The sequence below is a fragment of the Pseudorasbora parva genome, chromosome 15 (assembly GCF_024679245.1).
Source record: "Pseudorasbora parva isolate DD20220531a chromosome 15, ASM2467924v1, whole genome shotgun sequence".
NCBI lineage: Eukaryota > Metazoa > Chordata > Actinopteri > Cypriniformes > Gobionidae > Pseudorasbora > Pseudorasbora parva.
This window is the reverse complement of record NC_090186.1, coordinates 6,964,337-6,990,545: the sequence shown is the minus strand read 5'-3', so window position 1 is coordinate 6,990,545 and position 26,209 is coordinate 6,964,337. Positions and strand designations below refer to the sequence as shown.

The following is a 26,209-nucleotide window of genomic DNA, read 5'->3' as shown; positions in this document are numbered from 1 at the left end:
AAATAGGTTTTTCTTGGACTTGCGAGCCTCGTTTTTGGACATTAACCCAGAGTTTCCACTGTGGACTGTGACATTTTGTGTTTATTTATATACAACACAACCGAGGCTCATAAAAATTCTGTAGATAATTGGCAGGGTAGCTAAAATTGGTAAGTAGTCTGAAATTTCTGTTGAAATGTTTGGTCAGTAAGATTGTTTATGCTCACCAAGGCTGCATATATATATATATATATAATGGTAATGTTATGAAAGGTTGTTACCTTAAAATCAATTTTACATAAAAAATATCTATTTTGAGTTTTCAGCAGCCATTACTCCAGCCGTGTCATGATCTTTCAGAAATCATTGTAATATTCTGATTTGGTTCTCAAAAATCATGCCTTATTAGTATCAATGCTGAAATTAGCTATGTGCTTAATATTGTATGGAAGCAATGACACTTTTTTTTTTAGGATTCTTTAAAGAATAGAAAATTAAAATGTCTTTACTTTAACTTTTGATCAATTGAAAGTGGTCATGAACTGAGAAATCACATTTTCTTTGAACTTTTAACATATAAGAGGTCATCATACTACACGAATATCCTGTAAGTCTCAGAACTGAAAACCCAAAAGCAGCTTATATTGTAACTAAGCCCAGATAGACAACCTCTGCAGAAGAAAATCAATGCCTACTACTATCACTGCAACTTTGGCCGAAATCGAGTTGCAATGACGAGATTTTTTATTTATTTTTTATTATTATTATTAGTTCTTTTTGGTCAACAATCAAAATTCCAGTTGCAATCATTTTACACAAAATAGCACTAGTCATATGGGTACATACATACAATACTGTATATGCATGCACACATACATAACCATAAAATAAAAACATTTTTTTTTTAAACTAAATAAAAAATAAAATAAAGTTTACACTCTTATTGACCAAAGGTGTAGGCTGAAGCTAAAGCTTATTATGCCTACCCTTAACTCCACACAAGCAGCACTAATTGACATTAATTTAATACATCAAATATAAGATATTCTCAATGTATGTTTGGAAGAACATACATCGTTATTATTATATTTTTCATTTTTATTATTATTATTATTATTACCATTATCATTTCCATTACCACTACCATCAGTCATCATTGCCATCATCATTTGTTATATTTTTTCATAACTAGTCCTTTATAAATTATTTTAAACTGTATTAAAGATCACTGCATGATTAGTTATCCTTGAGAGCTGTAATAGTATAAACATGCAAAAAGTTTTTGAGAGAGTTCGAGATGTAATATAATTAGCTATTTCATATGCAAAGGTGTCAGCCAATCACAGCAGTGGGCGTTTACACTGAAGTCTCACAGCTCTCCTTTAAAACGGAGTGTTCAAATCAGAGACTAAAATCAGGTTAGGGAAAAAGCCTTTTATTTCTAAATCATGAACATTTTGATGTAAAAATCATACTAACATTATAAGTGCACCCCAGGAAGCATTATAAAACAAAGTTCATGACCCCTTTAATGCATCCTTGCTGAATAAGTGATCATTTCTGGCCTGAATGGTATTGCTGACGTTTTAATAACTACAGCATGAAAAAGACTAACAGAGTTATCACAGATAACTTACAGAGTAAAAACATTAGCTTTGTTTTTGACAAATTCCACCCGTTTACTTTAGCACAGTGTGGCCAAGAAGGCCAGAGTGAAGGCGAACACTATTGACGATGTGCTGTCCTAATAAGGAGATGGGGGGATGCGGGATTGGCTGGGGGATCGGAGGCTCAGCACTGCATTGGCTAGCCGTGGTAAAGTGATCCACTGGGAATAGAGCGGCTTTCCAAATATGGAAGAGAGAGTCCAGAACAGGCCATCTCAATAAAAAAAAAAAAAATGTTACTGGATGACTGCAGAGAAAAAGTGAAAGAAAGACACAACAGTGATTTAGAAGAGAAACTAGTTGAAGTCTCAGTACATGTTTGGAAGTACAGAGCGGTAGTTTACATTTATAGATAAAATGATCATATTCATAAATGAATAGTTTGATATAAAACAGAATTTAAAGGGACAGTTCACCCAAAAATTTAAATCTTTAGATTCTTCTAAAGAACACAAAAGAAGAAAACTTTGGGTACATTTTGAAAAAACAATCTGTTTTAGTCCATTCAATGAAAGTGTATAGATAGAAATATCTTCTTTTGTCTTTGTTTGTTGACAAGATAGAAAGTTAGAACCCTGATGGTCTGTTCAAGAGAAAGATGTCTGGCATATGAGACATATAGTGTGTGTTTCTCTCTCAAACACTATGACACATTCTTTCTCAGAGTCTCAGGCGTTCTGGGAATTACATTGTTTGTGGACGGTGTTATTTAGAAATATTTTATCAGTTTAAAAATTGTGACAGGAATTGTGAACGGCCCTGAGTAGGGTTTAAGTGTAAAAAGACAGATATAGATTATTTACTTTACGTGCTTGATGGCTATTGTAAAGGTTGACACCAGCAGATATCACCTAGCTCTTTACTGGATGTTATGAGTCACTCCTGAGGATTAGCATCAGCGCTAAAGGAGCGACTCATCTGCACCCTAAGGAACACACAAGAGGAACACAGAACACTTCTGAAAATAGACATTACTCACCCGCACAGAAATGATAACTGCATACTCCCATTAGTCTAAAATATGTCACAATGCATTCACACACATAGTCAAATAAAACAGCAGAACACAATTGTCAAGTACAGAAAGTGAACTGCACGGGGGATAAAGAGGCTGGAAAATGTTCCAGAACATTTTATCTACTGCAGATGTAGAAATGATCCAAGATTCGTCAGTAATCTGCGTCTACAGCGCAAGATATACAGATTTATCTGAGTAAACAATCTGGGATTAAAACAATCTCTTGAAATTCAAACCGAGACTGAAAGATGGGAAAAGTCCATCAAAAGTAATTATAAGGTTTAGACAGTGTTTTGGTTCTTATACTTGTTTAATTTGAAGTGTACAACAAAATAAACTGTGAAATGATGAAATAGTTAATTTCTGTCTGCCCATTGTGTGCGTGTTCAGTTTACATGGTTTAGAGGATGTTTTCAAACAAACTCATATCATTTACAAGAGCGAGAAGTTATCTGAGGTTTGGATTTGAAGGCTTAAACAGCGGAGGAGTAACACAAGGCATGGATTAGGAGTGATGTAAGTGGCTTCAATTTCACTTTGGATGTTTTATTTTAAACATTCTGGATTTATTTTATTATAATGGTCCACGTTATGACAAAGAATAGTTTCTATTTTAGTTTTTTTTTTCTATATATAAATCTATAAAAATATAAATGATTTACAGAACGTGAAAAATTACATTTCTTGACTAGTTTATGATTTGATTTGCCAACATGAGATAAGTGTCTTGTTATTGAATGATAAATGGCAGAAAAGCACATTCACTTTAAGTAGCATCTGCAATATGTAAGTAATTTTACATTTTGTTTCCTATTTTTTTTTTTTTTTTTTTTTTACAAATTGTTTGCACTTTTTGAATAACATTTATTTATTTATTTATTTATTTATTTATTTATTTATGTATTCATTCATTCATTTATTTATTTATTTATTTATTTATTTATTTGATTGATTGGGACAGTGCATGTTAATGAACACAACATGGAATACATGCATGTAAACATGCCGGATTGTAGCCTAGGGCTAATTTCCATCCGTAGTCCCACGAGCTAAGGTCACATAGCTCACAAAATGTCCTATAAACTATATTTACATAAGAATCAAAGATTAATTCGTCATCAGAAATACATCCATATGCACGTGATGAAAAACAAAAGTTAAAATAAGACGCAACACAGAAATAATGGTTATCAGACATGCCTTTTTTTTTTCAACAAAACAATAAAAGCTTTACAGATAAGTAAGATGTTTAAATAACTGTATTTTGTAGCAGATGGATGTGGAAATATTTTAATAGGCCTATAGAAATATTTTATCAAAGTTATAACTGTTAAACATGCCTTAGCTTAAATAATAAATTAATAAAAATAATCAATTATATATACGCATAAAAATATATATCATATAGCCTACAGTATTGTATTTAAATAAAGTTGAGCATGGTATAATGTTTTCTTTAACAAAAAAAGCAAAGCTTGCTTTAAGGAGAAGTTAGATGTTTAGATATCTTTATTTGTAGCAGATGTATTTTAAAAAATAAATAAATATACATAATAAAACAAATTATATTAGCCTACATTATTATATTTAAATAAAGTTGAGCATGGGGACTTGTATTCTGGAAGCTTTGATTCTGGACTCTTATTGTGTCAGACAAGCACGCAGGCTGCCGTCGGTGAGTCAGAGCAGAGCCAGCCAGACGCAGCGTCACTCAGCGCGTGTCTGCGCGTTCTAGTATAAAGACAAGAGCAGCTGACTGAGCGCCGCAGTCCTCATACACACTCACACACACACCTGTAAGGAATAGTCTACATGCAACGGGAATAACTTTAACCAGGTGAAAACAACAAGGTACAATCTTTTCCTTTTTTTCTTCTCCTTCTTTTGAGTAACTTTGGATGAATGGAGGTCATTTTAAAAATAAGTTACTTATTTCTGTCCATTGATGCAAATCTGATATATGTGAGAACATGTTTATATGTAACCAATTAACACTTTATATTCACTTACAAGTTGTATTTTTCATGTGTCTTTATTGTGTAATTTAGTTTTATGTAGAATTTTTTTGTTTAGTTTTTTTGAGGAAGTTGGGAAAAGACAGGGATGAATCAAAGTTCTACAGAAAAAAAGAATAAAGAGGGAGATGCAAACAGAGAGCACTGATGTGATGTGGATACATATGAGAATAAAACAAGTAGATATATCTGAGAGTAAAGTGAGATATAGAATAGAATAAATTAAGAGAATTCAGGAATTCTATGCTCTGTAAAAATGATGTTACCCATTAATTTCGCACAAGGCTTTGGCAACGAAAGTAGGCTATTCGAACTCAAAGCCTCCAAAATATCTGGAAAAGATGTTATGTCGGTGGCTTTGTCTTTGGCTCTTGTGTTCCAAGTTTGAACAGTTTAGCCCTTTAATGTGTGTATGGGTTGGCACTTCTCATGGCAGGAGTAGTGGTTCATAAAGGCCGATTTATTGCCAGCAGAGAATGGTTTGGACTCCATTTCTCTTTGTCGCTCAGTTTGCCTTGTTTAGGGCTTATTTCTCTTCTGCTCGCCTCGTACCCCTCTACTCTCGCTCTCTCTCTCTCTCTCTCTCTCTCTGACTACTTTCCCTTTTCCCTGCTGGTAATCCCATTTGATGGTGATGGGTGATGTCTTTTCAGCCAATCCGGAGAGGAATGTCTTCAGCTCACATTCCTACAATCCAGGCATATACCTACTTTGTGATATATAGAGAGAGGGAGAGAGAGGGATGCAATGAGACATTCTATGTGAAAAGAAAACAGTCTGGTTCTGTTTTATGTGCTGTGCATGCAATTATAGAGGCAAACAGATGGGGGAGGGTCTGAGAGAGAGATGGTGAAAGCAAAAGGGAATAATGGACTGAGTAGGTCAAGACTTTTTGACTATAGATAAATAGAGTGAAAGAGAACGAAACAACAGTGAATGGGTCTGAAAATGAAGTGCTTTAACTTTTACTGCAACTGCTGTGACCAAAGGTCTACAGTAGTCCTCCAAACAACAACTAAACGGGAATTTCTGCCTCTCCAAGATTAATAAGAACAGGATTCACAATATATCGTTACTGTTTTTGCTATAGCTAAAGGTTTTTCTTTATGTATGTGTGTATTGGTGCTATCAATCGGTTAAAAAAAATTGCCTAATTAATTGCAGTTTTTTTTCTGTAGTCATGAACGAATAAAAACAAGTTTTTAAATTATTTTTTTTTGTTGTAATTTCACAGTTACTCTCTAAATTAATGATACTAATACTAACACTGATACTAATACTGACACTGATGTCTCGATAAAAATTAAACTTTCTTTTTTAAACATTAATGATAGATGTTACAGTATAATTGAAAGCTATGAATTTAATAATTTGTTAGGCTTATAAAAATTGCTTTTAATTTAAAAAAAAATCTTCATAAATGTCATATTTACCTGTGACCTTCATACCTGTCAGATGTATACAGAAATTACATAAAAAATGATCAAACTTAAAAATCATTAATCCTTATTAAAGCTACAATGTTCTCTGTTTCCTCTGTTCTTTGATTATTATTAATGACAGAATTGCAGCGACTGGTTGATTAGGCTGCTGTCACTTTAAAATCTGCCGCTGCCGAGCATGATATGGATCTGACGCTGTTAAACACTTCTTATGTTCTCAAACTCTTTATGTTCATTTAAGACCTTATTTAACTCAATTTAAGACTGCACTTATGAGAGCACTAGAAAAAATGGACATTTTGGCATAATTCTGTGTTATTGTTCGTCTATGCACGTGATACCCGCGGTGTATGAAGATAGATATGGCTCAATCTCTGGTAATAAAAACATAACGGTTCATTATGTAAGGTCTTTATACACCACTGAAAACATTTGCATTTCTGTCAATAGATCCTCATAATACTACACACTGCACATTTAAAGAAAGTCTTGTTTAAGCAGTTTGTTTGCGACTGTACCTACAGACCTCAGAAGGATATGCAAGAACTTTATTAATATTATGAGTGAACCTTAAGGAACTACTTTTAGTCATTAAATTAGTAACCTTGCAAACTGGCAAATCCAAAGATTATTTCCTCAGAAGTGTTCATTGTGTCAACTCAATACCTTGTAAAGATGACTTTGTTTTCAGGGAGAAAAAAAAAACCCTGACTGCATAAAGTCAACCAATCAGATTAGAGCTTGCCAGTTGGAGAAAGTGCTTTCCAGTTTTGTTTTTTTTCAGGTCACTGAAAGGAAAAAAAGTAAAAAGGATGGAGAGCAGACGAAACAGACAAAAGGAGAGAGCGAGAGACTTAGAGAATGCAAGATGGTTAAAATAGAGAATAGAAAAAGAGAGAGCGAGGAAAAAGAAAGCATGAAAGTGAGAATGTGGGAGCTGTAGAAGAGAGAGAGCCTTTTTTTATTTTGGCCTGACGTCTTTATGGAAAGTTGGACATTTCCTCTAGGACTCTGGTAGGGAGTGCAGTCCATGTAGAGCCGCTTGGCTTGGGTGGGAGCCGCACTGTGAGATCAGATCTGGGTCAAACTGCTCCTAAAGCTGGAACACACTCTACTAATACACATGTAATCTGAGAAAGGGCTTGAAAACTTGCACTTCTAGACCGTCTGTGTGTGCGTACGCATATACAGGCCTCTTTATGCACTCTGTTGACCTCTAGAAAAGAGCCAAAATTGCTGTTGGACATTTCTGGAAGTTTTGTTCATGGTGACATGGCAAGAATCTGGTGATTTTTTTATGCACATTAGTGGTGAGAGAACGAGTGTCCAGTTTAGTTGTGTGAGTGACAGCACTGCTATTACGCTCAGATATAATGGCACGATCAGATGCGGTCTTCTACTCCGTGAGTTTCGAAGGGTGTGAGTGTGTAAGAGCATCCACAGAGAGCGAGAGAGAGACACTAGTCCGATATACCGCAACATGATGAGATGCTTTTCCTTCCTGACACACGAGTCTTGATGCAATTTAAGACCTTTAAACTCTGGAGTATTGCAGGGCTGGTGTGTAGATCTGTTGCCGTTTCAATGGTTAGCGTGACTGTGGGGTGTATTTGGATCATGGTGAAGTGGAACTATAAAAGAAAGCTGAAGTCAGTGTACATGATCTGACAGACTTTGGGTGTGGTTATAATTCAGATCTTAATGTGCACAAAAGTGCTTTTAAAGATTGAGAGGTTGGGTATAATGCATTGACGGATAACAAATAAACAGACAACAAACTTTTACTGCACAACTATCATAGTCAACAAGATCTGAAGTCAAGTAATTTCTTCAACAATTTAAAAAAAAGCTGTGCTTTTTGTTGCTGTATTCAGAGATGCAACTTTTCAAAGAGGTTTATTTGTTAAGCCAGGAACACACCATGCAAACATGATGCTTTAGCCAATGTTGTTGAACATAATTAACACTAGCTAACAAACCCCAGGATGGCATATATGGTGTTATTTGTGATGTTGAAAACCGTTGTTTAATATTTTTGTGAAAAACGTGATACTTTTTCATTTAAAATAATGATATTTTATATAATGATATAAATAATGATAGTTAGATATAAATAATGATATTATTAATAATAAATATTAATTTGTTAGATATAATTTTTGATCGTGTGCCAGTCATATATTATATTATATTATATTATATTATATTATATTATATTATATTATATTATATTATATTATATTATATTATATTATATTATATTATATTATATATACATTTCAAATAGATGAAATTCGTCTCATTTCCTATGCGGCCATTTTTGACCCCAAACAATATACGTATGGAAAAAAAAAAAATCATAACCATTTAACGTTTTTAATTGTATCTGTGATTTTGTGTGCATGCACATGTGTGTGAACGTGCACGTGTTCACACAGCAAGTGCCAAAACCTTTACCAAGTTTCGTACCATTTCTTTAGACACTGACATGGAATCAATCATATTTCAGCAGCACTGAATCCGTTAGTTAACTAGGACTTAAGTTAGACGGTTGTCCAGAGGCATGATGATGCGAGGATGATGACAGGACGGGTGAGGTTATAGCTGAAATAAGGTGTGTGTGTGTCCACACACATTCGTTTTTTTCAGTATCTTCCCACATGCTCCTTAATCTCAGTTTGAATACACTGTTGGGTATAGTATACACATTTCAGCTTGAGCACATCATCAATGTTACCATGGTGTTGTAGTCAGCGGTTTTAAGAAGATAAATAATTCTAAATTGACAGGGAAAACCTCTTCTGTAGCCTAATACAATTTTTATGCAATACAACATGTGGGATCATTTAGGAGATTATAAACTTGTTTTTCTCAGTATTAGTCTTTAGTCATTATTTTCTCATTGCATGTCTTGTGCACAGACACAGGCTCGCACCGACGTGCACTGTGCAGGACATGCTCTGTAAACAATGAGAGTCCTCTAATGGGCAAATATTTAAACTCAACAACTTCCTGTCCTCTTGAAGCTTCTTCCTGTGATAGCAGCTGGTCCAAAACAGTAGAAAGCCCACTCCCACGCACATCCAAATCAAAGATGCTCAACCTGACTGCAAGAGACGCACACCACGCACACTATTATCATAAAAAATGCTCTTGTATTAGTCCTCAAAACATATTTAACAGACTTTCGGTGAACATATACACCCGGAAATTTGTTTACAGGATGTATTCTCAACTTGTAATAGTCATGTTTTGAGGAGTAGACTTGAAATATAGAGGAGAGGAGAAGAGACTGACCTCATTATGTTTAGTAAGGCTAACACCGGCCCTTGTCTGATGCAGTGACATTAAAAGTCTGAATAGAAGCTGCTTGGTGGAATAATTAAACCACAATTCGCACTGACCCATATCTTGCCATTATTTCACGAAGGGCACATTCACTTTATGTGGTAATTTTCACTGCTTTATAGGGGCATAAATGCCACTTCAAAGCTAATGAGCATATGTCTGACCTTCATGTGACGATTGTGTTTTAATGGTACAACACATTGTAATGTGTAATGCAGCGTGAACATTGTCTGCTCTGGTTTCTACATTATGGTGTGGAGGAGAGAAGGAAAGACTCCTGTCTTGCCAGCATATTTTCAGATCAAATGCAACAGGCTTCATAAGATAAGACGTTTATGACTTTTATGAAGTGGATTCTGAAGAAAAGAAAAGGCTTGATAGTCAGCATATCTAAACAGTTAACTTGTTGACAACTCATAGATTTGGGACATTTAAGGGGTTTTGTTGATCTAACATCTGTTATTCCAACTAATTCACATTTATTTAGTGTCTATAATTTTAAAAAGCCATATGCTGCATATTTATTTGCTTGTTTTAGTTTTTATTAATTGCAAATAATAGTAAAAAAGATTACTTTTTTAACTTTTAGATTTGTACTACCTTTTTACTAATTCTACTTTTAGACATTTTTCTCTGAACAGTTTTCTTTGATTAAAAACGGACGACTTTGACGATTGTGTGTGTGGTTTTTATGCAAGGTCAAGAGCTTCTCTGGAGTTCCCATAAAACAGTAGGAGCTGCCTTTTGTGTAAGTGTGTTTTATAGACATGTAGCTAAATTAGACAGTAATGTGTGTAAATGCAGGAATATGAAAGAGTGTTTTGTGTACTGAGGGGTCTGCTTCATCTCCACTAGTAACATACCTTGTAATATGGCAGAAAATTGATTGGGTTGCTTCATGTAACCTTTGCCATAAGGCTGTTATAATATAAGATGTGCTGTGTGCTGCTATAAGCATGTGGACACTGCTCCATATGCATCCATTAGCATCTTTAAATCACTCAAACCAGGACACAACTGACTGAGTCCAGCAGTGCTATAGGTTCAAAAACACACGTGGTTGGAGCCGTGCATCCCTTCCATTGTTAAAAAAAGAAGCAAAAATCTGTCATGATTTTATTATAATGTTGGAGAACCAACTTTGTACCTGTACACTAGCTTACGAAAGTGTTAGTTTAGCAACATTTTATTAGTAGTGTAGTTAACTACTTTATAGCTACTTATGAGCTGCATCTGATCAGAGATCTGGCACTAAAGCACTGAGGGGTTCGGATTGAATGAAAGACCACCATTAAACTTTAAAATAAATACTACAAAACAAAAAGTCTATTAATGTATATATTGTATATTATATTTCCACTTGAGTTTGGTCCGATGCTAATCCCATTCCTTTCCCTTCTATTGTAAAAAAAATAATTTTTGAAGAAAATGTCTTGTCTGGCTCTGGCATGATTTATTTATAATGTCGGAGAAGCTACTTTGAAACTGTAAAGTAGCTGTCCAAGTCAAACTAAAGTATTAGCTACTTAAGGAGCATGATGTGTTCAGATAATTTAATCAGAGATCTGGCACTAAAACATTGAGAGTTTTTGATTTGAATGAAAGTTCAAATGTCGGACCATTGTGAACTTTTTGCTGTTTAATTTTGTACTCATCCCTTAATTTTTTTTTTTTTTTTTGATGAATGAACATGATTTTAAACAAGAACATACCTTAGAATTTTCTATTTGCAGACTCAGAGCCTTTTAAGGCGAACTGATTATGTCAGTACCGGGTGACCTCTCTCCGTCAACTCAGGTTTACTTGCGAGGAATTCCAGAAATGCAAAAGGAAAAAATAAGTGGAGAAACCTGCAAGAGCTATTTTTAGAAAATGGCTGCCTGTGATTAAACATTATGATATTCCTTGCCTGCTGGAAACTATTAAGTTGGATATTAAGAGTCAGAGCGGTATTTCTGGAGGGGCTTGTAATGCCAGACCTTCACCGACTGTTAACCAGCAGCTTTCACTCAGGGGAGGAGGTGGAGGAGAGAAGAAATGCAGAAGGATGGAGAAAAGGACAAGATTAGATTTGAACATTTTCTTGAGCTTTCATTAGTTTTTAAACCTTTTTTTGTTCTTTCTGATGTAAAAAATTAGAGAATAATAAGGTGGGAGACATGGGGATGGAATTTGGCAAAGTGTGAAGGGATTGAAAGAAAGGGAAGGAGGGAAAGCATGACCCAAAGACAGAAAGAAGAGAAGTGAGAGTCTAGCCGCTGGTGATTTGGACTCATAACAGAGCCAAAAAAGGAATGAAAGCAAAGCAGCACAGGCAGTTGAGTCCAAGAGCCTTTCACCAGCTGCCAAAGTATTCCTGTAAAAGTGCTCTTTTGACGGATACTCGAACATACAGACTGGGAAAAAGAGGACAAGGGGAAAAAATATTTTTTTTTAGGTGTTCATTTATGCCTTTGATGTGGCTCAAATCACTGTTTGTGCAGCCAAAACAAAGTTTCATCATTCAGCTAATCTATTATTTTCTTCAATGAATCCTTTTATTTGATGAACGTGCACTCTAGGTTTTCGGTTAAAGCTTGGCGAAGTATTACCAACACAAACTCTGAGAATTTATCAGTTGGATTGAGGGAGGGCTTCCACCTCCATTACAAAAAATGAATAGAAGGAGGGAAAACACAGTGACTCATTAGTCAACATCTGGAAATAATTAGGTTAAATGGGGCTTGGAGTGTGGCTGGCCTACCACACAGATCCCCTTGTGAAATGCACACAAACACACACATTGAAATGACACATTTTGCGATTCTGAAAACATTGAATGCCGCTATGAATGTGCCTGTAGGAGACCAATGATACAATTTCAATCAAAAGTATCTGGACTTGGTTATCAGTTCGTTTAAGGTTATCCATTTGCTTAGGCTCACAAAAAGTGTCTAGGAGTTGCCAAAAAAGTGGGGGGGCTTCTTCTGTAAAAGAAGAGAGACAAATTGTGCTTTGAACAAAACATGTCTTTCAAGTACACAAGAATTTAGATGGAGAAAACTGTAGGCTGTAGGCAGCAAATATCTGATGTTTCGCAGAGAAAAGGACAGTGTGGATGCCACTCCAGTGTTTTTGTGTATGTGCCATGCCATTTGACCATGCCATTTGACAGATACAGCCACAAATTCGGCCACAAATACTTTCACAAGGCACTGTATAATGCTTAATCATTAACCCAGACCCATATTAGTACAACATAGCGCTGAGATCTCCTATTTCTTCCTTTCTCACTGTTAACATGCTGTTGACAGTATAGTTGAAACTTTACCCAAGATAGCATATCTCTCGCTTTTCAGTGGGCTTTAGTTTCCTTCACAAAAACTGAGCACAAATACATGCATAACCACGCAACATCCAGGCATGAAGCCTTGCTTTGCTTTATAGTAAAGCATGCTACACAGCCTTCTGCAGGCTATGGACTTAATTTCCACCCGTGTGATGGGCTATCTATTCTGTGAGAATGAGACCCGGACCCTGACAGGGCCTTTTGTGACATCACTCGCTGAACTCTGTGTGTGGCTTTCCATCTCTAATGAATCAGTAAAGAAGTGAACCTATGAAGTGCAACATCATTAGAATAATCGTTGCAGTACTAAGTTAAGCTATTAACTGTGTTTAGATAGCTGGTTTCTTACAAGCCAGCTATCAAACCATCTTCAACCAGCTAATGACTATCTACAAACTATGGAAGCTTGTTTCCGCCACAGAATAAAACATTTAAAAAAGTAATTGCGAGTTTTCATCTCACAATTCTGACTTTATAACGCACAAATCTGAATATATTTAGCAATTCGGACTCTGTCTTGCAATTCTGAGGAGAAAAAAAAATCTAAATTGCAAGTTTATATCTCACAATTCTGACTATATAACTCACAACTGCGCGTTTATCTGGCAATTCTGAGGAAAAAAAGTAATAATTGCAAGATTTAACCTCACAATAGTGAGATAAAAAGCCGCAGTTATCTTTTTAAAATGTTTTATTTTGTGGCGTGAACAAGCTTCCATAAGAAAAAGCTACTGTGATTCTTTGATTAAAAAAGTTACTGCATAATACATGTAATTCATAATTCATTAAGCAGATCCATTAATTATATGGTAAAATATAGAAGCTTGTTTCCACCACATTTTTTTTCTTTTCTTGCAATTGCAAGTTTGCATCTCACAATTCTGACTTTTTATCTCAGAATTGTGTGAGATAAAGTCACAACTGCATGGGGAAAAAAAGTCAGAATTCTGTCACAATTTTAAGAAAAAGTTAGAATTTTGGGTTCATATCTCAGTTCTCACTTTTCTGAGTTATGCAATTCTAACTTTATAACGCAATTGTGAGATGAAAAAGTTTCCATAGCTTCCACAGTAAACCAGTGTTTGAAGTCTGTTTTTCTAAAGTATGTCATGGATTTTGACAGGAATGATCTATTGAGTGTTCCAGGACCATAACTGTCCGTTTTATGATTGTGTACACAGTTATATTTAGCCAGGTTTAGGCCCTGCAAACATTATCTTAAGATGTATTGACGTTAGTTCCGGTAATGTTTGTCAGGTTGTGCAATTGTACAGTAGTCAGTCCTATTATCTGACAGACAAATGTGTATATTTGGTGTAACTCCTAACAATCCTTTTGTAATTTTTTTCCCCCTTTGCAGAAACGCGGCACAGCTGAAGCAGCTTCAAGATCAGATCCTTTTAGAGCAACAACAGCCTCCCCCTCCTCAGGAAGACCCGCCTCCATCTCCGCCTCTCCCACCTCCTCCCTCCTTCCAGGAGCTGGAGAGTAGCACCATGCAGACAAGCACCTTCAACTATGCCCGACCCAAGCAGTTCATCGCTGCCCAGAGTCCCACAAGCAGCGGACCAATCGTATACAGCACGCAGTCCTCGACCTCCTCTAGCTCCAGTCCGCTGTCCCCCACGACGGCCCACAGGCCCTTCAGCCGCGTCACTCTTCCGCCCTTCCAACAGCAGCTGTCCAAAGGAAGCAGCGTGGAGTCTCCCAGCTCACCTTCCTTCCCTCCACCGCCTCCACCTTTTCTCAGCTCCAGCACTCTGTCCTCTCCTTCTGGTTTGCCACAAGACTTCCCTCCACCCCCTCCGCCGCCTCCGCCCCCTGTCACATCAAGCCCCGCCCGCTCGGACACCTCTTCGCCCTTCACATCCACTCCCCAATCACCAGCTGGATTTCTGGTATCGGTGCTCCCGGCCACACCTCCTCCACCACCAATGAACGCGTTTGGGCTGCCCAAGGGTAACGGCACAGTGTGAGTACCCACAATCCTCTGTTGAAGTTTTAAAGCATCCCAAATACTTCTAAGGTGTGCAGTCATTCTATATACTAGACTAAAGACTTAATCAATCAATCACCTTTATTTATATAGCGCTTTTACAATTACCATTGTTTCAAAGCAGCTTCACAGTTTTAAAAAGTACAATATTGCAAAAAAAAATGTTTTGGCTGTACAGTCGTTCTGGAGAAAACAGTGATGTTATCAACTTATTTTAATTTATCATATAGCAACAATGTTGGCAGATCAGTATTATAGTTTATAGAATTAAATAAGACCTAATTAATTAATAGAGCAGTAAACAGAGCAGTAGAGCACTATGAAGGGCACCTAGTGTAAACACTTGGGCTAATAAGTAATTTGGAGTGCAGCTCCTGCTTTGCAGCTGCATGGAAAACCTGTAAGCATTCTTACGTGGCATGTTTATGGAGACACAGGATCAATGGGAGCTGAGGAACCTTGAGGGTCAGCCCTGTGTGTTACAGAGGTTTCCTCTCTCTCGTTCTCAATCCTACAGAAATATACAGCACATTGGTTCACAGTTGAGAATGAGTGCTTTTAAAGGGATAAAACATTAATTTGCTCACCCTGATGCGGTTACAAACCTGCATGCTCTTCTTTCTTCTGTGCAACACAAAAAGGGGATTTTTTTATTAAATGTCCAGGCGCCTTTTTGTTTCTTTCCAATAGCAGAGTGCGACCAGTAACCATTGCCCTCCAAAAAGGTCAATCAATGATCACAACACTGGATGAATGAGATTGATGGAAAACCTTTTGAGATTATAATGATTTTTATATGACCTCAAAGCTATTTAATGACTTCACTCTACGTTGTCTACTTTTTTGTTACGTTGTCTACTTTTTTGTTACGTTGTCTACTTTTTTGTTACTATTTTCATGGTACTATTGTCATTTTGGAGCTAGACTTGTTATACCTCTACCTCTGCTATACCTGTTATACTGTAAACCTCTAAACTTACATACTGAGCCTTTAAACTGTTCATTTGAATGGTATTCACATCTCACAATAATGGCCCTCTCTCCTTTATACACACACTCTACCTGGTGTATTCAAAAATGATTTATGCATTTAATCATCTGCAAGTGATGCAGATACAAGCTGCTCAAGTACCGAATCTGTTTCCAGCTTGACTTAATGTTACCCATGATGCATGATTAGGATCTTCAGTGAGGATGGTCTGATGAAACTTGAGTTTATAGCACTCATCCAGGGTGTGTGAGAGTCAACCTCTTCATCTCTGTTTTCTCTGCTATCTCCCACCAGTTCATTCCTCTCTCTCTTCCTGTCATTCCAGAGCCAGAGGGGGGAAAGATAAGAGACCGCTGTGGAATTTTAAAACGCATGCTCACAAACAGATAACGAAAATTATTCTTGCTTCCCAGTGCATATGCAAAAATATTTCCCACATTCCTGTCGTCAGTGTCAGCTTTTACAATGCGATCTATTATAAAAGCTGCCGTTCTGTCCGATTGTTTTGTGTATGTGTTTTAATTCTGGAAAGTATTTATGATCCGGTTAATATAAAACTAAAGCAACAGATTACAAGAAACTGAGGCTACAAAATATTTTTTCATTATATTGTGATTGTGTTTTACAGGGCTTTGCCACGCAAAACTACACCCCGTACACCACGCATCATCTCTGATTCGGATATCCAGGGCTCCAAAGATGCTGTCATACAAGACCTGGAGAGGAAACTGCGTTTCAAAGAGGAAAGACTCAGCAATGGACAGCAGGTACTATATGTGTGTCAAAGGTCTTCTGTTTGGATTACTAAAGGATTACAGTAGATCATTAAAAGCACTACCATACTAGCCTTACTAGCATTACCATATTGATTCTAATGTTTATGTACACCACCATTCTAACCAATAACACAAACAGTTACATTTGGTAATTTATTATTATTATTTTTTAAAGGGTTTTTTTCACCACAAAAATGTAAAATGTAATAACTCACCCTCATGTTTTGTCGGGCACAAAACAAAAAACAAAAGGAAATTGATTTAACACTGTTCTCTTCCATACAAAGTATATAAATAATACTGGTTCTAATTTATTTTCAATTATAGTATTTATTTTTTTAATATATTATTTTTAGTTATTTTAATTTTAGCTTTAGCTTTCATTTAATTATTTCCAGTTGAGTAATTTTAAGACTTCAACTTAATCAATTCAACTTAGTTTAGTATAAGTTAAGCTGTTTTTCCATTTATTTATTTTTTAATTGAATTTTTTTTTGCTTCATTTTCAGTTTTTTTTGTTAACAATAACAACATTTTGTTATTTAAAACACGAGCTATTGAGCTCCAAATGTGACAACAATCGTAAGATGAGTGAATAGACCCTAAATTAAAATTGATTTAGTTCGACTGTTTTGCACTCCACCTTGTCGCTTAGTGTTAGTACACCAAAAACGTACAATTCTGTCATTCCTCACCCTCGTGTCATTCCAAACCCGTAAGACCTTTGTTCATCTTCGGAATACAAATTTAGAAATTTTTGATGAAATCCTAGAGCTTTTTCTAAACCCTCCATAGACAGCAACATTATTACCACTTTCAAAGCTCAGAAAGGTAGGAAAGACATCGTTACAATAGTCCATGTGACTGCAGTGTTTTAACCTTAATGTTATGAAGCGATGAGAATACTTTGTTTTAAAATAAAAATAACAACTTTATTCAACAATTTCTTCTTTTCTGTGTCAGTCTCCTACGCTGTTCACATATTAACCTGGTTCTACCTCAGAACGCTGGCTCACGATTGGCCGACGCTGTTCACATAACGTGTGATGCTGATGCAGGAGCTGGCCAATAATCGTTCTGAGGTAGAACTAGGAAGCTCTGCACTTTGTTTAATAAGTGAACAGCATTGGATATTAACACAGAAGAGAAGAAATTGTTGCAAAAAGGTTTTTTTTTTTTTTGCACAAAGTATTCTTCTAGTATTCTGCAGTCACGTGGACTATTTTAATGATGTCTTTACTACCTTTCTGAGTCTTGAAAGTGGTAATAATGTTGCTGTGTAAGGTTGGTTCAGAGAGCTCAGAGGGTGAGTAAAGAATGACAGAATTTTCATTTTTGGGTGAACTATCCCTTTAACCTTCATTTGCGTTTCAGTGTATTCCAAAGTACTTTTTATTTTATTTTATTGTATTTTTTATCTTATAACATTTCTTATAAATGTAAGATTAAATATCTAGCTATATGTGCAGGTGTAAACTGTTAATGGGAATTGGTTTTCTTTTTTTCTCAATATACTGTATATGTCCACTGTTAGCTTTCATTACAAAATATACCTAATAAATGGAGAAAATTACCTTCCACCACCAGTTCCTACAACTGAAATTGTCACTCAATCACTGTAGAAGCCCTAAAATCAACCCCCATGACTAATAGCTTTGAATACACTAGTACAAAAGGCGACCTATTAATCATAATGCTTTTGCTTGTGTGAGTGTTTTCTCTCACACACTAACCTAGGCTCTGACAGATTAATCCTGCTTGCTTTCAGAGGTTAACCTATGAGGAGAAGATGGCTCGCAGGCTGCTGGGCGCTGACAATGCTGCCACAGTGTTTAACACACAACAGGTGGAGGAGGAGCCAGTTACACAGGTATACACACAGATTCACATATACTCATGAGCAGAACACCCACCTACACAAGGTCCCCACTGTGTCACAGTAAACAAAGCGGTTGTTCATAATTGTCTGGCTTTTTAAGCATGGGTTATAAACAAAATCCATTCATCACAAATTTGAATGCACACTTTTTCCAGTGTACCACTTGGCGGTTGTATGTCGTTTAGAGCGTTGTGGTTTGCCTGTGTGCTTGTAAATGCGTCTTAATTCAGCTAATTGCTACAAGCTACTGCATGTGCTTGTACATATGCATTGGGCACTTAGTAAAGTGATGTAATTTTGGCAAGGAGAGTGTCGGCGAGGCATTTCAGAAGTGTGTGTGTGTGTGAGCAGGTACGTTCATAAAAACAGGGTTAGCAGCACAACACAAACACACATTGAAAGTAATGTGTATGACTATGCACTTTTGTGCAATAGTTATGTGTTTGGTCAGGATGTGACATCCTCCTCAACTCCCCTGCCTGTTTTCTGATCTCTTTCTACAGGAAGGCAGCTCAGCTGACTCAGAGTCTGTCCCTCAAAAGGTTATTTATTCTCATCCTGTCTATTGTAAACATCATGCAGCGGCCTGTCTGTCCTCCTCCTTACATTTCACTCTTCTCTGAGTCTGTCTCACCGCTGTATTTCCCTTCACCTCATGAGACCACCCCGATTGTTTAATTGTCTCACCCCTCTCTCTGTGGCCACCCCCATGTTTTGGCCAGTCACTACTGTATGTGATTGTGTGTTTACTCAATCCACTATGTTTTCTTATGTCTCTGTTTATGAAATATCTGAGTCCTGAGTAAGCGCCGTAAAGCGGTAAACTCTTTGACTGCGATATGACCGTGATTACTATAGTAGTGTCTTGGAAAATCCTCAAATATGGAGATTTACACTGCAATCTTTCTGATCAAATAAGCAGTGTATTCAGTGTTTGAATTACAACTCCTGGGGGGTCCAATATTTGGAAGAATGTAAGGTTGCATGACCTCAGCATATTGTTCTATAATGAACTATTTTATCCACAGGCTTCATTGTATTTTAGCTGTTGTAAACGTTTACTGATGAAGATACATTTTGATATTTGATAAACTTCAGCGAGTCTTTCATTTGTTGGAAACCACAAATATAATGGTTATTTATTATAATTTTTTATATTAATCTTTAATTTAAATTTTAGTCTGTAATTGAATGTTTTCTTAGTAAAAATACTTAACTATTAAAGGTTTCTTCTCATTCCCCCCTAGAAATGAATAGGTAACTAATATGGTAACCATGATTTTTTCCCCCTTGTTTTAAACCAGGCCCATAATATACTTTGCATTACTAAATATATCAGTGATGGAGAAAACGGTCAGCCTGATTTTAGAAATATTAGGCTTAATTCATACACGCTGTACTTTTTTTTTTTCTTCTATTTTTTTACATGCTCAACAAGACTGCATTTATTTGATTAAAAAAATATAAAAAATATTGTGAACTACTATTTTGGTTTAAAATATGTTGTGAAATATTAGAATTAAAATTGTTTTACATTTTTTGTTTTCTGTTTGAATGGTTTTTAAAATTAAATGTATTCCTTTGATGAAAAGCTGAATTATTAATCATTATTTTAAAATAATTTATAATAAACTGTCACTTTTGTTGGAATGAATGTGACCTTGCTGAATAAAAGCATGATTTTTTTCATCAAGTCACATGTATGCGAATACAAAAAATGTACAAACATTTAATGTAAGAGATAATGTAGAGTCAGCCAGTTATCGAAAAACTCCAAGTATAATGCATTTTCCCTTATTACAAGGATGCTTGCCAAAAAGTTAAACAGACATGAAATGGAATGTGAGTTGAAATTATTTTCTCTAGGAAGAAACAAATAAGTTTTTTTTATTGTAATCAGTAAATAGTAATAATAATTTCTAAGGCAGCACTTTATTTCAGTAGTCCACTTTACACATTCTATAGGTAACTTTGCAACTATGTCAACTAAAGGCCTGTTCACACAAATGACGATAACTAAAGATATAGTTCTAAATATCTTTCTCAATATTAAATAAAATGGCAGAGTTCACATCCCAGCTATAATGATAACGGCACAGAGAAATTAAATAATTGTAATAACTTTCAGAACGAATTTTTTTCAGCTAATAAACGATTGACAGTCAATCAGAATCCACCCCGCTCTAACAAGCTTAAACATTTAAAGCGACAGACAAGCACGCGCTTCGAATTAACAGAACGATATCATATGCTGGTGTGGACACCTATATAGTGTATATATAATAATATTATAATATAGTGTAATATATAGAGGGTTAGGTTGGGGTTAGTAGAATAAGTTTACTTGTACTTTCAAATTTACTCCTAGTCAGTAGACTTGTCACTTTATTTATCAAAATAAAGTATTAGATATTAAGCACAGTCTACTAATAATCTAATGACTGCTAGTTGACATGTAGTTGCAAAGTTACTTAAAGTTAATACAATGTATAAAGTGGACCATCTGAATAGTGTTAACATTTCTAAAAATCATAATTCATACAGTAATTTGCATTTTACAGCGGCCAATTATGCAGTTTAGTGATAGTGATCATTACACAAAAGCATTTGGCCATCGAACTGGTCAATTATCATCACATGTTCCAGTGAGCTGTGTAACAATTTTTAATAATCTGTGAATCAATATCTTAAAAATGTGAAAAAAAAATTGCTGGGTGCCTAACATCATGATGTTATTGCTAACCGATCAGGCACCGAAGACCGCATGCGTCTGCTTCGCACATTTCCTACCCTCGAGTGGAGACACTAAAATGCACATGCTTCTCTTCCTCTGAACTGTGGGAAGTGGATATGCTGTTAATGTTGTGCCATAAATTTAAAGTGTGCTTGGAGCTCAACACACATCATTGGGCAAATAGCGGTTGTCTGTGTGTTTGCATAGGAAATGTGCATGTGTGTGCGCTTTTGAGAGGATGTGGCTGGACGTGCAAGAGAACAAGATGGAGAGGGTGCGTTCGGTGTCTACATATGTAGTTATGATGGCGTGTGTGTGTTTCTGCAGCTGTGTCTTAAACCTGCAATTACTGTTGTGATGTGTCATCAGCACACACTTTTCTCCAGATGTTCCTTCTGGCTGCAGAGTGGAATAAAAAGAAACAGAAGACAAGAAACAGACCAGATGAAAGAGCAAAAAGAGTGAAATAAGAGTTGGATATGAGACTCAATAGATTATAGGGCACAGCGATGAGAGGATGTGTGCTTGAATGAATAAAATTAGTGATTGAATGAGTTGAGGAGGAGATCATAAATTAAACTCTTTGTGTTTGTATGTGACAGGAGTATAAAGTGTCCAGTTTCGAGCAGCGGCTGATCAGCGAGATTGAGTTCCGTCTGGAGCGCTCGCCTGTCGAGGAATCTGACGATGATGTTCAGCATGATGAAGACTCACCTGGAGAGGTCGCACCGTTTTTCGATCAGAAGCTCAAGCACTACAAGGTCTTCGAGGGCATGCCTGTGACCTTCAGCTGTAAGGTCATCGGAGACCCAAAGCCGAAGGTGAGAGGTCATCACATGCATGTTTACATTTCAGGATTCTTATCAAAGTGACTTGCTCAGTAGCTATTTAAGTGTTAAAGCTTATTAAATTGTAGGTTATAATCAAAATATCTCCAATATTGTGGCATATTAACGGAGTGTCTATTCTACTAAGTGCAAATAGCCTGTCTTTTTGGCAAAGGCTGTTTACACTAACTCTGCCCACCAATGTCTGGTTTTGCCACGCAAAAATAAAAAAGATGCATGCCATTCCACATCTGCAGTGGCGTAGGCTGTAAGGAGTATGGCTTGTGAAAGTAGTTTTTGAACGTGATCGACCCGAGTTCGAATCCGCCTTTTGCTAAACTCGCTCTTCTTCCTTTTCCCATCACATATCAGATCAGAAAGGCATTTGTTTTTATATTTAAATTAGGAAAATATTTCTACTACAGTAGAAATAGTGTCTACTGAGTGTTTAATAATAGTGGGTATGGGTTGGGAGGGCATGTTGTCCCAAAAAGTCATCATCCATTTAATAATGATAAAGGTGCGGTATGCAGAATTGAAATGTATACTGCAGTCCAAATAAATTAAAAATATTGGAGAACATTGATTTCCCCCGTCCCCTCCTCGTAAGACTCGACGCTCACACGAGTTGCCAGCTTGAGGACACTACAGGAGAGTGCGCAATTAACAATGACATCCACACTGTAAGAGTTGATTCATCATCGTTTTAATATGCCATCATGGATGATGAGGCTTTTTAGGTTGGGTAGAATCTGCGCTCTTGACCCAGTTTGTTTGTTTGCTTAGCTGAAAAACAATGTATTTTCCACCAGATAGCAACCTGCGGTGTCTAAATGCTGTTGGGTAAACTGGCAGTGTGCTGTATCACACAGACCAAAACAAAACCAGACATTATGATACGGAACGCACATTTCAGAGTAGAATAACTGGCTGTAGCATTGCTTTTCAGAGAAACAATTAGGTGAATTTAGGTAGGTTTCCTACATAGCTTCAAGTATATTATGGTATTTTTATGCTTGCATACAGCACCTTTAATAAACAGAATCATTTACACTCTGTTAATATTGCATCCTGTTAATGTACAACAATACTGAGATGCAAATAGCATCTGCCACTGTTTATAAGTATAAATAGTACCTAACAACTAGGCTATTTGTGCAAAGAACTGCTACTTTTATATAGTGTAAAAGAATGTATCACCATTTTTCTCTTTGTGTAAATAGCATATTGCCAAGAAAATGCTGCTATTGTCACTTAGTGTAAATAGCTGCTGCCTATTTTTATTATTACGTTTCTGATATACCGTTCAAAAGTTTGCAGTCAGTACGTTTTTTTTCTTTTTCTTTTTTCTTTATCAAGGACACATTTAAATTGTTTAAAAGTGACAAATCTTTTGTTTCGGCTTTTCTATTTCAAATAAATGCTAAGCTTTCTAACTTTGATATTCATCAATAAATTCCTTTAAAAAAATTCATGGTTTCCACGAAAACATTATCAATGCTGAAAAGAGTTGTTGCTTAATAAATGTTTCTTGAGCAGCAAATCAGCTTCTTAGAGTGATTTCTGAAGGATCATGTGACTGAAGACTGGCGTAATGATGCTGAAAATCAGCTTTGTCATCGCAAAAATAAATTACATTTTAAATAACGTATTTAAACGTATTTTACATTGTAATGCTATTTCACAATACTGTTTTTACTGTATGAATGCAGCCTTGGGAAGCATAAGAGACTTCTTTCAACAACAACAAAAAAAATCTTACACACTAGTTACTTGCTTCTTTGTCATAATATAACACAATCTTTTTTATTTGAGTCTATATCCTTATGTACTGTATATTGTTCTGCAGATTCATTAGTGGTTCACAGAGGTTTTTTATTATACAGTTAATGGTGCTTTGCAAAGTGTCATGCCATGTACTGTATGTTATGGTAAGGGTTTGAAGGAGAGGAGACTGGAACGCTCCTTTATCATCTGTGACTAGGCTGGTTTCATCAGAAGCTCTGCTCTGCTTCACTTCAGAGATTCCTGCCATATATGGCTGTCTCGCGTTCATTGTGTGTCTCTTTCTGACTACCATGAGACCACTGTAATGACTCTGTGATGACAGCAGAGTTAGTTCCGAGCGATGAGGAAGAGAAAAAGAAAGGGACGACGGTACAAGCTTCGGTTACATAATCATGTTTATATCTGTGTGTGTGTTGTAGGTGTACTGGTTTAAAGACGGAAAGCAGATTTCGAAGCGCAGTGAACACTACCGTATCAGCCGCGATCCGGACGGCACATGCTCCCTGCACACAGCTGCTGCCTCTCTAGATGATGATGGGAACTACACCATCATGGCAGGCAACCCAGCGGTGAGATATACACTCTTAATATAATACGCAAGAGGGGATTATATTGCCATATGTAAACAATGTTAAAAAGATTGATATTCTTTCATTTTGAAATGATGCTCCTTGTGCGAAGTTAATTTAACACTGTTTATTCTAGTATTAACTTTTTTTTGGAACATTTGGAACTGATTCAATTTAAAAAAAAAAATGTTTCACATGCAACACAAGAACATGCATTTCTCAGAAAATCATAGACTAGTCATCCGCCCAAATTGCAAAAGGCAATATTTTTTTTTTTAAATCCTTGTGGTAAAAATGAACTAAATTTGTTAGTGTTAGTTTTGCTATGGAAAATATGATACACTCATCTCATTTAATAGCTCTCTCATGTACACACACACACACTCAAGGGGCTAGTCCGCTTGACCAGTGTTTTGGTGGAGACTGATAAACAAAACAAAAAATAGTACAGCCTTTAAAAGGATTAAGAGTTCTCTCACAGACACACACATTCTTGTACATCTGTCTTTGTAAGGAAATTCATTGACACAATGCAAACTCTAGCTTCTTATCTCTACCCATCACGACTAACTGCCAAACCTAAACCCACCCTTATCCTAATTCTAACCTGATCCCTAAAACCAAGTTTTGAAAGGCCGAAATGCCCTCTCTTTACTCTATGGATTTCTTTACTTATCCTCTCTCTGTATCTTCTGTCTTTCTCTCTTAGGGGCGAGTGAGCTGTACTGGAAGGATGATGGTTCAGGCTGTGAACCAAAGGGGGAGAAGTCAGCGATCCACACCTGGACACATCCGCAGGTATAGAAGTAATGCTGTTTCTAAACTTACACAGCCAGTGAATTACAGCAGGTCTAGGATCAGGTGTGCTTTATGGGACTTGCACTAATAGAGGGTGTGCCCCATGTAAGAGACACCTGTGTAATTTAGACAATGATGCAAGGACAAGTTAAGAAGTCTTTTGTGCAGAATAGATGTGAATCTTTGTCAAAGGGTGGGGTTTCCTCTGGATTAGAAATAATATACCTGCCCATTGAGGCCTTTATATATTTGATTGACAGTCAATAGTGTGCCAACATATTCATTCATAAAAGTAGATATGATTCCCTACACATGAAGTTATCAGAGCTGCTCTTCATGGGGGAAAATACAGTTTTTCTTTTTCTTTCATTAACATTTCTTACATCAAAAAATGTATATGCCACCCTTTTACCTAATCTGATGCATATTGTTTTAATTAGTATGCTTTTTTTATTGTTCACCTTGATATTTACATTTTGATTATGTAATTAGGATGTTCATTTATAACTAAATAAATAAACTCCACAGTGAATAGAATCGGTAATATAATCTCTCTCTGTTTTTTGTTTTTTTTCCCTCTTTCTCCCAGACCACGCTCAAGGTCCAGAGACAGCGGCGATGAGAATGAAAACATTCAGGAACGTCACTTCCGCCCTCATTTCCTGCAGGCCCCCGGTGACCTTATTGTGCAAGAGGGTAAACTCTGCCGCATGGACTGCAAGGTGTGTGACTGCACCAACACTGCCACACTCACCTTAACACCATCAATGACCATAGTGACCATAACGCTTTAATGCCTACTTCACAACTAAACAAACGTGGGCATTTTTAGAGGCTGGAGGAAACATTCTGTGTGTGATTATCTGGAAAAGGTTTGCTCCCTCTGCATTCTGAAGGAAAGAAAAAAGCTTAAAGTTGTTGTTTCATCACTTCTAAAATGATGAATAACCTCTCTTTCTCCTATTATTGAGTTTTCTTCTTTCTCTCAGATGTGTTTCCATTGGCTTACCGGCTTAGTCTCTGAAGACTGTGCTCTCTATCCTTCCTTCCTTCC

General features: G+C 36.4%; 1 protein-coding gene across 6 annotated transcripts in view; it reads left to right on the top strand.

The window, feature by feature from the left end:
* Positions 1-26,209, top strand: part of palld (palladin, cytoskeletal associated protein) — a 105,454-nt gene that overhangs the window by 71,061 nt on the left and 8,184 nt on the right. For 3 of the 6 annotated variants that reach the window (XM_067416909.1, XM_067416908.1, XM_067416913.1), the window contains 8 exons: positions 14,158-14,769; positions 16,413-16,551; positions 18,329-18,430; positions 18,943-18,981; positions 21,776-21,994; positions 24,208-24,357; positions 25,067-25,155; positions 25,745-25,877. In XM_067416909.1, the coding sequence (XP_067273010.1) occupies positions 14,158-14,769; positions 16,413-16,551; positions 18,329-18,430; positions 18,943-18,981; positions 21,776-21,994; positions 24,208-24,357; positions 25,067-25,155; positions 25,745-25,877 (1,483 nt within the window). Of the gene's footprint in view, positions 1-4,355; positions 4,516-14,157; positions 14,770-16,412; positions 16,552-18,328; positions 18,431-18,942; positions 18,982-21,775; positions 21,995-24,207; positions 24,358-25,066; positions 25,156-25,744; positions 25,878-26,209 lie in introns of those variants that run through there. The other 3 variants (XM_067416914.1, XM_067416912.1, XM_067416910.1) reach the window with 3 other exon arrangements.